Source organism: Porites lutea, chromosome 13, assembly GCF_958299795.1.
Source record: "Porites lutea chromosome 13, jaPorLute2.1, whole genome shotgun sequence".
Classification (NCBI taxonomy): Eukaryota; Metazoa; Cnidaria; class Anthozoa; order Scleractinia; family Poritidae; genus Porites; species Porites lutea.
In genome coordinates, this window is record NC_133213.1 from 17,635,019 (window position 1) to 17,647,518 (window position 12,500).

At 39.1% G+C, this 12,500-nt stretch overlaps 1 protein-coding gene and 1 pseudogene across 1 annotated transcript; both read left to right on the top strand.

The window, feature by feature from the left end:
• Positions 1-12,500, top strand: part of LOC140923186 (uncharacterized) — a 71,104-nt pseudogene that overhangs the window by 27,224 nt on the left and 31,380 nt on the right.
• LOC140923190 (complex I assembly factor ACAD9, mitochondrial-like) lies at positions 113-4,327 on the top strand. Its single transcript, XM_073373268.1, has 3 exons — positions 113-193; positions 640-768; positions 2,125-4,327. Exons 1-3 carry the CDS (start codon positions 137-139, stop codon positions 2,245-2,247), a joined length of 309 nt encoding a protein of 102 aa, XP_073229369.1. The 5' UTR covers positions 113-136; the 3' UTR covers positions 2,248-4,327.

Here is a 12,500-nt window from a genome sequence, read left to right on the forward strand (position 1 = left end):
TACGTTTGTCCCTTTGCAAAAAATGTTTCCTTACTTATTAAACCTTATCAAGAGACTGTCCTACCTTATGATCAATCTAACAGCCATTCATTCATTTAACATTTATAGCAGGATAGCGTCAAAACACTGGAACAAAATGTTGCTGACTTTGGTAGAATACCAGAAACTCTGCTCACCCACCAAATACGGAAAGGTACTGCACTCAGTCCTGCATTACACATTTTAACTAATTTTGGTTTTAACAGACTTGTTTATAACGCTTTAACAAAAAACCAGTGAAACTTTTGTAAGGTGAGCCGACCCCCCGCCTCCCTTGGACCGAAACAATCCAGTTTTTAGTTTGTTTTTATAACTCAGCATTGAATACGACAGTCGTCGTCCAGAAAGCATGCTACATGTTTCGTGGGTCGCGCTTATCTGAAAAGCAATATTTTAAGTCTGTTTTTTTCGTGTTCAAGTTACTCTTCTGCACGACCAATGAATGTAAAAGTGAACTCGTAGGCTAGGACGATTTTCCGGCGAATCGCTTTGCAAATGTGTAGTCAGTTTGAATGCTGAGTTTACAGTAGTGCAAGGGCCGGCATAACTTATCGAAGAGAATATTCTAACATTCTTATCATTGGTGTTCCGCTTTTTTAGAACATTATCGAGGAACAGCTGCTGTTGAATCGAATGGCTGATGCCTGTATGAACTTGTTTGCTATAATGACTATGATTTCTAGAGCAGCGCGAACCATAAACCAGGGTCTCTCAAGTGCCAGTCATGAGGTGGGTGATACATGTAGGTAGTGTATTTAAAGAAATGTAAGGTCAGCAGCCTGTGTAGCTGGCGGGATTCTTGTGCCCGGGGTACTTCCTTGGCCGCCACGCGAAGCGAGCGGGGAAGTGGCTTGCCGCGAGAGAAGATTTCAAAATGACTTGTACCCACTCTTCTCAGCACTCCCACGCTAATCCCACCAGCCACGCAGGTTAAATGTAAGGACGATCCTTGCATTTAAACTTGCTATAGCCTGAGTGGCAGGCGTTCAAAAGGGAAGGGAAAGGGGATTTGGGGCGCGCAAAAAGCGGTCTCGCGCCCAATTAAATTATCTTCCTCGTCCGTTTCGAACGCCAGCCGCGCGGGATAAACTAGCTGACTTGTGCATTTGTGAAAAGCTTGAAGAAACTCCGGCTTGCAGTTTGCCGGGATTCGATGCCAGACTTCTGCGATACCGGTGCAGCGCTCTAACCAATTAAGCTAGCATACCAACTGGGTCATTATATTTGAGGGTTTAAGCTTCACGTACACGGCAAACAGCAAACGTCCGATTCGAGTTGAGAATTTCTCAAAATAGAAAATGAGCAGATAAAAACCGCTCAAAACAATTCTTATGGATAAAAAGTTGCGTGAAACTACTAATTTAGGTGAAGAAATAATGAACAGTAAACGACAAGTATTAAAAGAGGAAACTTGGTCACGTGGTACAAATTCGCGTTTGCCGTTTGACGTAAACGTGATGCTGAACCTCTCTAATGGTTCGTGATATACCCAGGAAAGGCTAGTAGTGTATTTGCTGATTTCGTTCCTTAAGCGCGTTCCTCTTTGGGACGCAGCAGGACGGCAGAGAGAAGCAGACAGCAAAAAGTTTGTGTGTGACAAGCGCGACTGGGCTGCTACTTGCGAGTTTTGTCGTGATCTTCACCTAACATAACTGTGTTATGGTCTTTTACAAAAAAGATCTGTTTTCAGGTGAAGTTTGGCGGATAATGTTTTCAAACAGTATCAGTATATTACGCTTGTCACACAAGGTTTGCTGATGCTCATACATGCTTCTGTTGGTCGTGTCGCTAGTGAGGCCTTTATTTAAGGAGTATGTGTTCCCAATATTGACACAGGCAATCAAGGGATATCACTGGAAATTAAGCTTAAAACGAGTGACAATGTTGTTGACAAAGTAATTGCGGCTATTTTCTATTTGTGGTAACCGACTTCACGTCAACCCCATCACCCTCAACCCTCCCAGCAAAAAATGTTTAAAAAAGCTCAATACCGTGATAACGGTAAGAGCTATTTTTGGTGGCCTTCGCAAAATAGATTTACCAGAGGATTTTGAATTTATTTGTCAACTGTCTTTTTTCCAATAGGTTCTTCTTACAGATACAATATGCACTAACAAGTGCAACATGAACAATGCTCTCTTCGAAGAAGCCACACAGCACGAAAAAAGAAATGTAAGTGAGCGTAACGGTGGCGTAAAGCTGGCGTAAAGTCCTCATTTACGTAACTTTACGACTCATTTACGCCACGTTAAGTCGAAGTTTACGCTACCTTTACGCACATGCGTAAAGGTGTTGTAAAGAAGCACTGTAAGCTCTGCGTAAAGTTGGTGTAAATACGGTTTAAAGTAGACACTTAAATCAGCGTAATTGACGCGTAAAGTTGGTGCAAAGATCTTATATTAGACATCTTTTCAAGAATACTTTTACACGTTACGCGGACATGCAAAGGAGTAGTACATTGTAGTTTAAGAAGTAGGGCTCCTTTCCATTTCCAATTTTTCTTTATCATAACCAGTTTTCAAATTCCCTGTCTTATTTTCACATTTCTAATCCCTTGAAAATCACCAGGTATGCTAACTAAATAAGAATCGCGTTCTTTAAGTGTTGCCCCGAAAAGAGTAATTTTACAAGGTTTTAGAGAACAAAACAAACTGATTTTCTAAACTGAATTTTCTAAATATAACATGATTTATTTATGTGTTATAGCATCTCTGTCATTACACATGGGGGGAATTAACAATTGTCTGAGGATCCACAACAGTGCTGCAAAACTTTTGAATGGCACTCTACTTGAAAAAAGGAAGAATATTACAACACCTAAGTAAAGTTTAAATACAAAGATACAAAAACTTTTCAAATGGGTCAAAACAGTATTAGTATTTACATGTAAGGTGCAAGAAAACTGATGAAGTAAAATTTTTGATAAAAAACAGCAACTCTAACACACCAATGTAAAGGTGAGTCAAAATGGTCTCTTCCAATATGAAAATATTTAGTATAAGTTAGCATAATTCAAATTAAAAGCTTAAAACAATTTTTGATAAAAAAAGTAAAGAAAAAGAATAAAAGTCTAATACATGTATAGCATTGATGGTTTCTTGACTTAGCCCTTTTACTCCCAGAAGTGTTTACAGTCAAATTTAACAAAAAATCCAAATTAATAAATCATTTTTATACACTGATGATGTAAAAGCTAGATCCACAAGGCTGTCACTGATTTCAAGTTGCTGGGTATATGAAATTAGTGGGCAGGAAATTGAAAAGGCGGAAAGTTGTTTATGTTCTACTGAATTTTCCTTTCGTTTCCTTTTAAAATAGTCAAGTACTGTGTACCAAATTAGCCAATTTAAACCCTGGTTTATGGCCCTTAGTGACAACCCTGGAACCACCTTACAAGACTTAGGCTTGTGTTTAAAGTGTATTAATCCTGTCTGCTTTGAGAGGATTTCCTGTCACCAACATCTCATACCAGGCTAATCTGCTGAATAAATAGAAAGCAAGTGTTGTTTGAGTAAACTACACAGATTACTTATAGGCTAGTGATAATACACTTAATAGGGCACTAAAGGCACAAGTAAGTTGCTAGAGGACACTGGCTGCTGTTACTTAATAATGATTTTTTTCCCGCAAGTATGGCCAAATTACTACAATCAACACAATTTTACTTGAAAAAAGGTTCCCCACGGTGGCTCTTTTCCCAAAATAAGACTAAAAATTTGAAAAATTATAAAGCATTTTTCAGAAGGGGTCTGATAACAGTGCAAAACCTGAACAGCAAATGATTTCAATGCCCACTAATTCACACAACTGAATGATCGATTCATCTGACTGTTAAAGGTTCAAAATGTTTGACTAGTATAAATTAAAGGCTTTCATTAAAAGCAATAATATTGACATTATGTTAGAACTCTACTTGCAGTTGAGTGAAAATCAGGGTAAAATGTACATAATGGCTTTGCAGTCCTTCTATTCTGTTTATCAGTTCCTCTAGTTTGTGAAACTTTTTATAAGAATGTGTTTTAGTAAAAGTCTTCTTTTATTCATGTAAATCCTTCACGTTTTCTCCTGACCTTAGGCCATTTAAGCCCCCGGCTTTGGTTGTTCTCATGTATTTTTCTCGAGCGTGTGATATGTAATAAAAGTTAAAGCTAAGTTAAGTTATCACATTACATTTAAGCTTGCTTTATACAGATGTTTTTTTCTTTATTTCATATCTTGTTGTAATTCCTAGTACCAGTAATCAAACTCCTATTTTCCAGGATAAAACAAGGCAATTTTACTCCCTCAGGCCCCCAAAGTCTTACCTTTATAATTGCACATTATCATCTACATATTGCATGGTCTTGTTGCTTGCTTAGTATTGAAAGGTTATACCAAATAAACACGCAAAAATTATTATCGTTCTACGCTTTTAAAACGAGCCAGGGTCAATTTTGGTGTTTATTATATTATTAAATAACTGTAAATTGCTGTTTCTTAAAACTCGCAAAGCGAATTAATTTTTAGTTTTATTTCTGTCGGATATTGTATTTAAAGCCCTTCTTACTATCCATGGCAAGTGTATGTTCCTGTTTGATGGGGCGATCTACAAATAGCATATTCCTTTATTGTAAGGAAAGACCTATCACACGCACACGCAGGGAGAAAAATTGCAATAAATTGAAGCTTTTCCCGTGGGGACCGTGGGAGGGCGTTGTTTATGCAGCTCCCGCACAGGCTAATAATATCATCGAATACTGCATTTAGATCATCATTCGGTGTAGATATAGGGCCAATAACTCCACGAAATAATTTTGTGCTCGTTCCAAATCGACTTCCAAATCTCCCCTCTTTTTGGAAGTAGTGCACCCACCTATGGAATTTGAAGCTTCTGGAATAAAACGCTGCAAAATCTTAGAGAATTAATCTTCATTTTGGACCTTGGTGCAGCGAATTCCATAGGAAACATGGCCAAAACGTTCAGCAGCTTGCCTCTGGAAACGAACGGAATGGCCGGTTTTAATCTTTTGGTTCTTTTCTGCGACAACTTTGCTATAGAAAATTGTTACAGTCGAACCTCGCGGTGTGCGACCATCTGACATAGGCGACAGCCTATTCATGCACAACTCGTAAACTACCATCTTTTAAGAAGATAATTGAATATGTTTCGTAGTTTTTGTAAGCAATCGCTTGATAAACGGTCCGATCCCTTGCCCATAGATCCCACCTCCCTACACAGCTGAATCCGGTGCAATTTGGATAATACCATTCTGTATATAAATGTGCCATTCTTTCTCCTTGAAGAAAGGGAACCCTTAGAGTTCGACTGTAATCCAGTCAAGTCTGTGCAAGACACACCTTTGAGACCAGCACTAAGTGTCTCTTAGAGATGTAACTACTTATATAGAGAATCATATAAAGCGACTGAAGAATGTCAAGAATGGCAGGGGGGCAGCCGTTTAGAGAGTGATCAAGAAATAAACTGCTAAAACCATACACGAAGATCAAGCTGGTTGTGAACATTGGAACTCAAGAAGGATCTAATCTGCTTGAAGAAGAGAACAGAAAAGGACATTTTGGCTAAAAATATTCGAAGCAAAAAAAAAAAAACCGAGAAGTCCAAAGATTATTGCAAAGCTAAAACAAAGAGTGATTTTCAACTTTTTCGAAACGTTTTAAAAACACGTTGTTTCAGCTTTGTAGTAGTCTTTGGACTTCTGTTTTTTTTTTTTGTTTTTGTTTAGAGAGTGTTTACACCCGAGAGGGGAGGAGGTGGGGCCTTAAGTCTTGGACAGAAGAAACATGGAACATTTTCGTGGCTGAAAATAGTCCATTTGCAATTTGGGCGATGACAACATTTGATCCTAACCAGTAGCATCCTTTAGTATTTTGGGGTTACATTCATCTGAGAAACTACGGTCAGTGGAGGCTGCGATGATGCTATCGCCTAAATGGGCTATTTTTAACGTTCAGCATTAGGAAGGCTCGATTACCAGCCGCCGTTAGGGAAATGAGCCTCTGCACCTCCTCTGGAAAGAGGAGTAGGACCAAGAGAATAACGGAAATCGAGCCTAAGCATTGGGACGAAGCAAACAATTTGGTGTCGGGGTGGTTGCAGTGACCAAGAATCACGAGAATCTCCCATATTTTTTTGTCAAAGACTTTAAACCTCACCCCACTCCCGTCTCGGATGTGTTTTGTACGAATATAAATTATCAAAAGTAGGTTGAGTTTGATCTTGCGGGTGAACGTAGTCCTGAATAGGACTGTTGTTGTTGACAGTGACTGACGTTTCGACCGTGACCTGTGCAGTAGTCATCTTCAGAGTCAAAGTGAGTTGTATCACGTCAGTTGATGGTGTTATACTCTGGTTATTGATCTGAATGGTCAATTACGACGTGATGTTATTGGTTCGTACGTACGTTCGTAAGTCCACCCCTTAATGTAAGCTGGGGTGATATTTTGCATTTCAAACACCCCGCGCTTCGGCGGTAAATCGCATGGCCACGTGGACTTTTAGAGAAAAAAAAATCAGAGCCGAGTCTTCCTTGACCAAGGTTGTGTGATAATCATGTTAAAATGTTATGAAAAGAAACTCGCTTAAGTTTAAAATAAGTACAAATCATCTCATTTCTTGAACAAGGATAAACCTTACGACTTTCCCTTTCCTGCCATGAAATTAATCTTTGAAAATTTTGTTTCAATGAAAAATGAAAATTCTTGAATACGTGGTAGAATTACAGATATTTTTGGAAGGTCATCCGGTGAGAAGCTTGTTTACAGAGAAACTTTCTCAAATATTCAGCTCGAACTAAACAGCCATTTGACTTTTGGGTCTTCTGAAATGGCTGGAAAATTGTTTGTAACAATCTTACCGTCGTAATAGCTGCAATACACGTCCTTTTTGTCTCTATGGCTTGTGAAAATCAAAAAAGTTGATGCCCCCGAAAAAATTCACGTTAACAGTCACAAGGTCCCAGCACATAAACTATAGAATTTCGTTTTGTCTACAAAAATATAACCAAGCACGGAATCGTTTTGTTCATTATAATGGAGCTAAGTCCATAAACAATTTTCCTTGAAATGAGCGATTAGCTTTACTACATTTTTTTTCTCAACAAACTAAACCGCGCTCATGGTTTACACCTTTTTGTCGCCGCTTTCCCCTCTAGTTTCACAAAGTTTTACTCAGCAAACAAGAAACCTGGGGAACTGTTTAAAGGTAAAATTCACAAAAGACTATTAAAAGATGAATGACTACACTGAACTTAGGGATGTTTTGTTTTACAAAAGGAGTCAGAAAAATCTCCCAAACAATTTTTTTCTCTCGTACCCCGCTATTACGGACCCTAAATCTGCCCCCACCCCCCGAAAGTGTTCGCAATAACGGGAGTCGACTGTATTCTGGAAAGCGTAATACTGCCAATCAATAAGTTTGATTAGCAAAGCAACAATTTTCACGTGCATCTTATTGTTTTATCAACATTTCTTTGCCATCGCTGCGCGACGACGACGTGAAAATGCCTAATTTTACGTTTTATTGAGGACGTAAAAAAAACAAAGACAAACATTTTTCCTGATGAGTTTCCCCATACCTTTCATAAAATAAGCGACTTGTAATAATCGTGAAAAAGTTTGAAAGAATGCAAATTCACTTTTTATTAAAAAGCGACGTTTTGACCGCTGCCACCGTCGTGGTTCCCGCGTGGCGGGAAAAAAGTACTTTTGGTCACCGTAATTGGCTCTTCCGTAGTCGCTGCGTAAATTCCCTATTGTTTCTTTTATGGGAAGGGAATATGAGCCGGGGAATATGACGAGGGAAATATGAGCAAGGAAAATATATATTACATTTTTTGGTTACTGTTATCAGCTATTGTTTTAGCTCTGCACTCCCATGTTACAATCAAAGCCGTCACCAGCTTTTCAGATAGTGATTTATAACCAGGGGTTATATAATATATTCCCCTAAAAAGAAGAAAGGAAACCGAGCAGAGAGAAAAGTAAATGGTTTTAATGAATTTAAACTCTTCCGATCGATGGATGGTTTTGCGTTGCATCCAGGGAGCTTTAGCAACGACCACGGCGACGGCAACGACAACGACAAAAAAGCGATAGGATAAGACAAGCAAAACAACGACTTTGCACGAGCATCACACTTTTTTGTACAAAAATTTCTCTGCCGTCAATACACGACTACGACGTGAAAGTGCCTCATTTTACGTTTTGTGGAGGACTTGAAGACAAGACAACGACTTTTTTCTTCTTTTCCTGAACTTCGATACAGTTATTTAGAATTCAACCACAGAAAAATTGGCCAATATTTTACGAATTGCACGAGATGTAATAAGCACTATAAAGTTTGAAGCAGCCCGAATTCACTTTTAAGTGACGTTTTCGTTGCCGTCGCCGTCGTGGTTGCTTAAATCTCCCTAATATTACTAAACAAAAAAAACAACAAAGGAAAGTAATGGGCAACATTTTGGTGGTAGGGAGCTCTTTTAAGTACTTCCCTACCACCATAGGTAGCCATGCACCTTGGACAAAAGTCCTGATCAGTAGGCCCATAGAGTACTAAAGTGTGACGTCATAAAAATGAAATTTCTGAAATTATGGGTTTTGTCAGGATATTCTGAAAGAACAATGTCCAAGAGGCCTACTTGCCAAAAATGAGCATTTGGGGGGCAAATTGTCTCTGAGATCGTAGCCCAGTTATGCTTACAAAACTCCATACAAACCCTTCTAAATTTTTTTGGGGTCGACCCCAAAAAAACTTAGAAGGGTTTGTATGGAGTTTTCTGAGTATAACTGGGCTACGATCTCAGAGACAATTTGCCCCCCAAATGCTCATTTTTATTCATTTTTATGACATCATCACTTTAGTACTCTATATCCCCTAGTCGACCCTAGTCTCTAGGAACAACGGGGAACCAGTAGGGGGGCCCACCTGGGTGGAGTACAGATCTGGTAGGACACGGTTCCACACCCTCGAGTGAATATCTTTTCTGGCCTGTCTCTAAGGGCTAAGCCTTACTGTGGAGTAAAGTGCAGCCAGGGTTTGCACTTCCTGCACTACTTTTATTGGAAAGCAAGGACTAAAGAAAAGAACGCTAGTATAAAACAATTAATTTTATAGATACACAGAGTTATATAGAAATAAATTGCTCGCCTGGTATACATATTGATCGCGCTAAAGTAGTAAACGTAGGGAAAAGGGAGAGGAACAAACGGAACAAAGTTCCGTCAGAAGGGACGTTGGAAGAGACAAAACACAATGTGAACACACGAAAGCCTTGATAGAATTGGCTGGGAAAGGATGGTATACCGCATGAAGGAGAGCACATGTGTATAAAGTGAATGGCACATTTGTAGAACCCAGAAATATCCCCATGAAGTTACAGTGGACTTTGCCAAGAGATAAGGATACATTTTAGTCTAATTAAACAACATGTAACGGTTCATTGTTTTCTTGTATTTTGGACTAGTATTTACGGTACGTTACTTAGTACAAAAGCTTATTCAGTTGTTGAACAATGTATGGCATAAGAACAGAGATATAATTGTTGCTAGTAAAGCAAAATGTGCACATTAATGGCTCATCAACTCAGGTTCATTAATATCAGTTTATGCTACCAAAAACGCGACCTTTTTGATTGAAGTCGAAATTATGCATCTGTACGGGAAACTGTTTTTCACTGGGCCCAAATTGTCAAGACCTATAAAAATCAACTTCAGCAAATGAATTTATTTTTCTGTGCACCTTAACTAATGTCTACGTTAGATATTAAACTAATAAGGCATAACTTAATTCTAATGATGACAAGGAACGTATCCCTTTCTGTGAGGTTAGTTAAACACTGGCCTATAGAAAGCCCATAGTAGCTTTGACAATAGGCTGACGGTCAGGCAACATTCCGGCAGGAGGATTTTGGGGGGTATCACTTGACTTTTAAGAGAACAGAAGGAGGGATCATTGAAATTTTTGGAAGGATTCAGAGAAGGGGCAACCTCGTCCCCAGGGCTTTTCCCTTAAAAAATAGCTGGGGACGAGGTTGAGAGAAGGGGAACAATCAAATTTTGCTTGGACAATGCCAGTTTGCGAGTATAAAAATAAACGCGCCAGCTTTACCGGGAGATATAAAAAAAAACAACAAAAAAAACAGCGTTTGCATTCTCAATTACAACAACAACAACAACGACACTGCCTCGTCCCCACTCGCTCGCGATCACTGGGGGATATTTGAGTTAATTATTAAGGAAAGCGCGCTCTACGCTCGTTCCCATCATCCATCTCTCGAGCTTCTCGCGTGCTCGCGAGTTCCCCAATCCCCACTTTGCCTTGGGAAAGCCTGTGGAGGATGCAGAAAACGACAAGTTTATTCAGTATTACCATTTCCAACCATGGTGTTACCAATTGAAATATAAATATATAGATTTAGCTAAGGCCAAAAGCGAAGCTCTCGAGGGATGTTTTAGGAAATGCCTTCTTCAATTAATTCAACTTTTGCAGTAAGCCGAGAGCAAACTGAATTCTACCTTTAAAAAGATGAACCTGAGCCCTAACTTCGCACTAACCCTGTCAAAGCCTTCAACACAAATTGGGGGTTGCGTTCTCGCACCTCGAACGCAATAACATTCAATTATTATACATGTACCGGCTCGGCAGCAAATCTCTGGGGCGAATATCAACATCCGAGACGGGAGGGGGTGAGAATGTAATAATTCTTTAACAGAAAGAAAACATGGGACAGTGATTTTTCCTGACTCTTAGCCACTACAGCCAGCACAAAACCAGAGTTTTGCTTCCTCCTAACGCTGAACGTTAAAAATACGTTGTATTTGGGCGATGGCGACATTTGATTACAACCAGTGGGATCAGTAATTTAGGGTTACATTTATATAGAGGAACTGCTCTCAGTGAAGCCATGCAGTGCGCGCTACTAGCTACCAAACAATACTTTAAAGCAGCATAAAGCTTTAAAGCGTAACGCTAGAGCCCATCCCCGTGACTCATCTTCTTCTCCGTTTTTTTTTTAAGATATCGATATTGATCAAACGGAATTACCAGTGAGTTCCTACTCCGGGAGGAGAAAAACCCCGAGCTGTTTTCTTACTGATGAGCACGGAAAGCGAGAATTTGTCTAGCCTGTTTACAGCGGGACATGCTGGACCAACCACCAACCAGGTTCCATCAGTCTACAGCTCCTGTTGTAAGATCTTTTTTAAAGCTTTTTGTTATTTTGTTCAGAGAATGTTGATAACTGCATATTAGATTCAATTTCACGCGTAGTATGCTATATTTTAGATTATAACATAGGTAGAATATTCCCCTATTCAAATTCAATTGTTGGTTTTCACATGACGTCACTAAAATTCAAACTAAAAATCTATCGATCCTACCGAGATTTTACTTTCACGATGTATTAGAGTTGCTGAAAACTAATTTTCTTACAAATTTTCGCTTCAAAAGGGTTCTTGGTTTTGTGATAGAGTACGCTTGAGTTTCTAAGCTTTTGCGTGACCCAACATTTACATGACGGCCAAGACAGCTGTCATGTAGGTTAAAAAAATGACTTATTTCAGGCAATTTTGCTATCTAAACAGTTCGTGTATTAGAAAAAGTATTACTTTAATGCTTATGAGTTTCTCGAAGAATAAATTCACTCTCTTGTAGCAAAACTCGGTAACAGATGTTTCTGTTGGTTTCCGTCCGCCATGTTGGAGCTCATCCAGGTGAGCACCAGCATGGCGTCTCCATACGAATCTCTGTAAGTTTGGGTAAAACATTTCTTCCGATATCTCGTATACGAAATACTCCTCTGACCTGAATCTTGGCAAGGGTCTTTGTATATGTACCTCCTTTCATTTCCCAGATTCTGGACTTTATCTATTGAACGGTTTTGATTTTTATTTTGATCTATTTTGAATGGCGTAACACTGAAAACCAGCAGTAACGCGAGCGTGCTTCATACTCCCATTGAGCACGCTGATGACGTCAATAAACTATATACCTCGAGTTCCTGTGAGCTTAGCAATCCTCCCAAGACGTCTCTCGAGCGCACCATAACTCAACAGTACGCGATGAAGCGTCAACCATGTGTTTTATAATGTAACTTTAAAAGAAAACTAACCGATAGTAAGGAAAAGAGGTGAGTGTTGTTGTTGTTGTTGTTGTCAGCTGCGCGAGCTGTGCGGGTTATGGCGTGTGCAAATCATTCTTTCTTCTTTCAAAAACAATTTTTTGGTGAATTAATAGTTTTCCGGCACCTCAATATGGCTTTTGCAATCTTTTTTACCGTTATCTTCAGCGTCTTAATTAAAGTTTATTCTCTCAGTTTCAAGACAAAAACATAACTGTGAGGTAAAAAAATATTGAGTCACGTAGACACTGACGCGTACTGCTTTGAGAGCCCCCTATAATAATGAAAATTTAAGGTATTTTCTGCATTGATAACTTTGATAATGTTATAAAACAATTAGTTCAT

Bases quoted from the DNA above. Each gene is read 5' to 3' on its own strand.
- LOC140923190 (XM_073373268.1), top strand. From the start codon at position 137: ATGTTGCTGACTTTGGTAGAATACCAGAAACTCTGCTCACCCACCAAA. The intron at 194-639 runs GTACTGCACTCA...CCGCTTTTTTAG, and splicing joins CACCCACCAAATACGGAAAG to AACATTATCGAGGAACAGCT. The intron at 769-2,124 runs GTGGGTGATACA...TTTTTCCAATAG, and splicing joins TCTCAAGTGCCAGTCATGAG to GTTCTTCTTACAGATACAAT.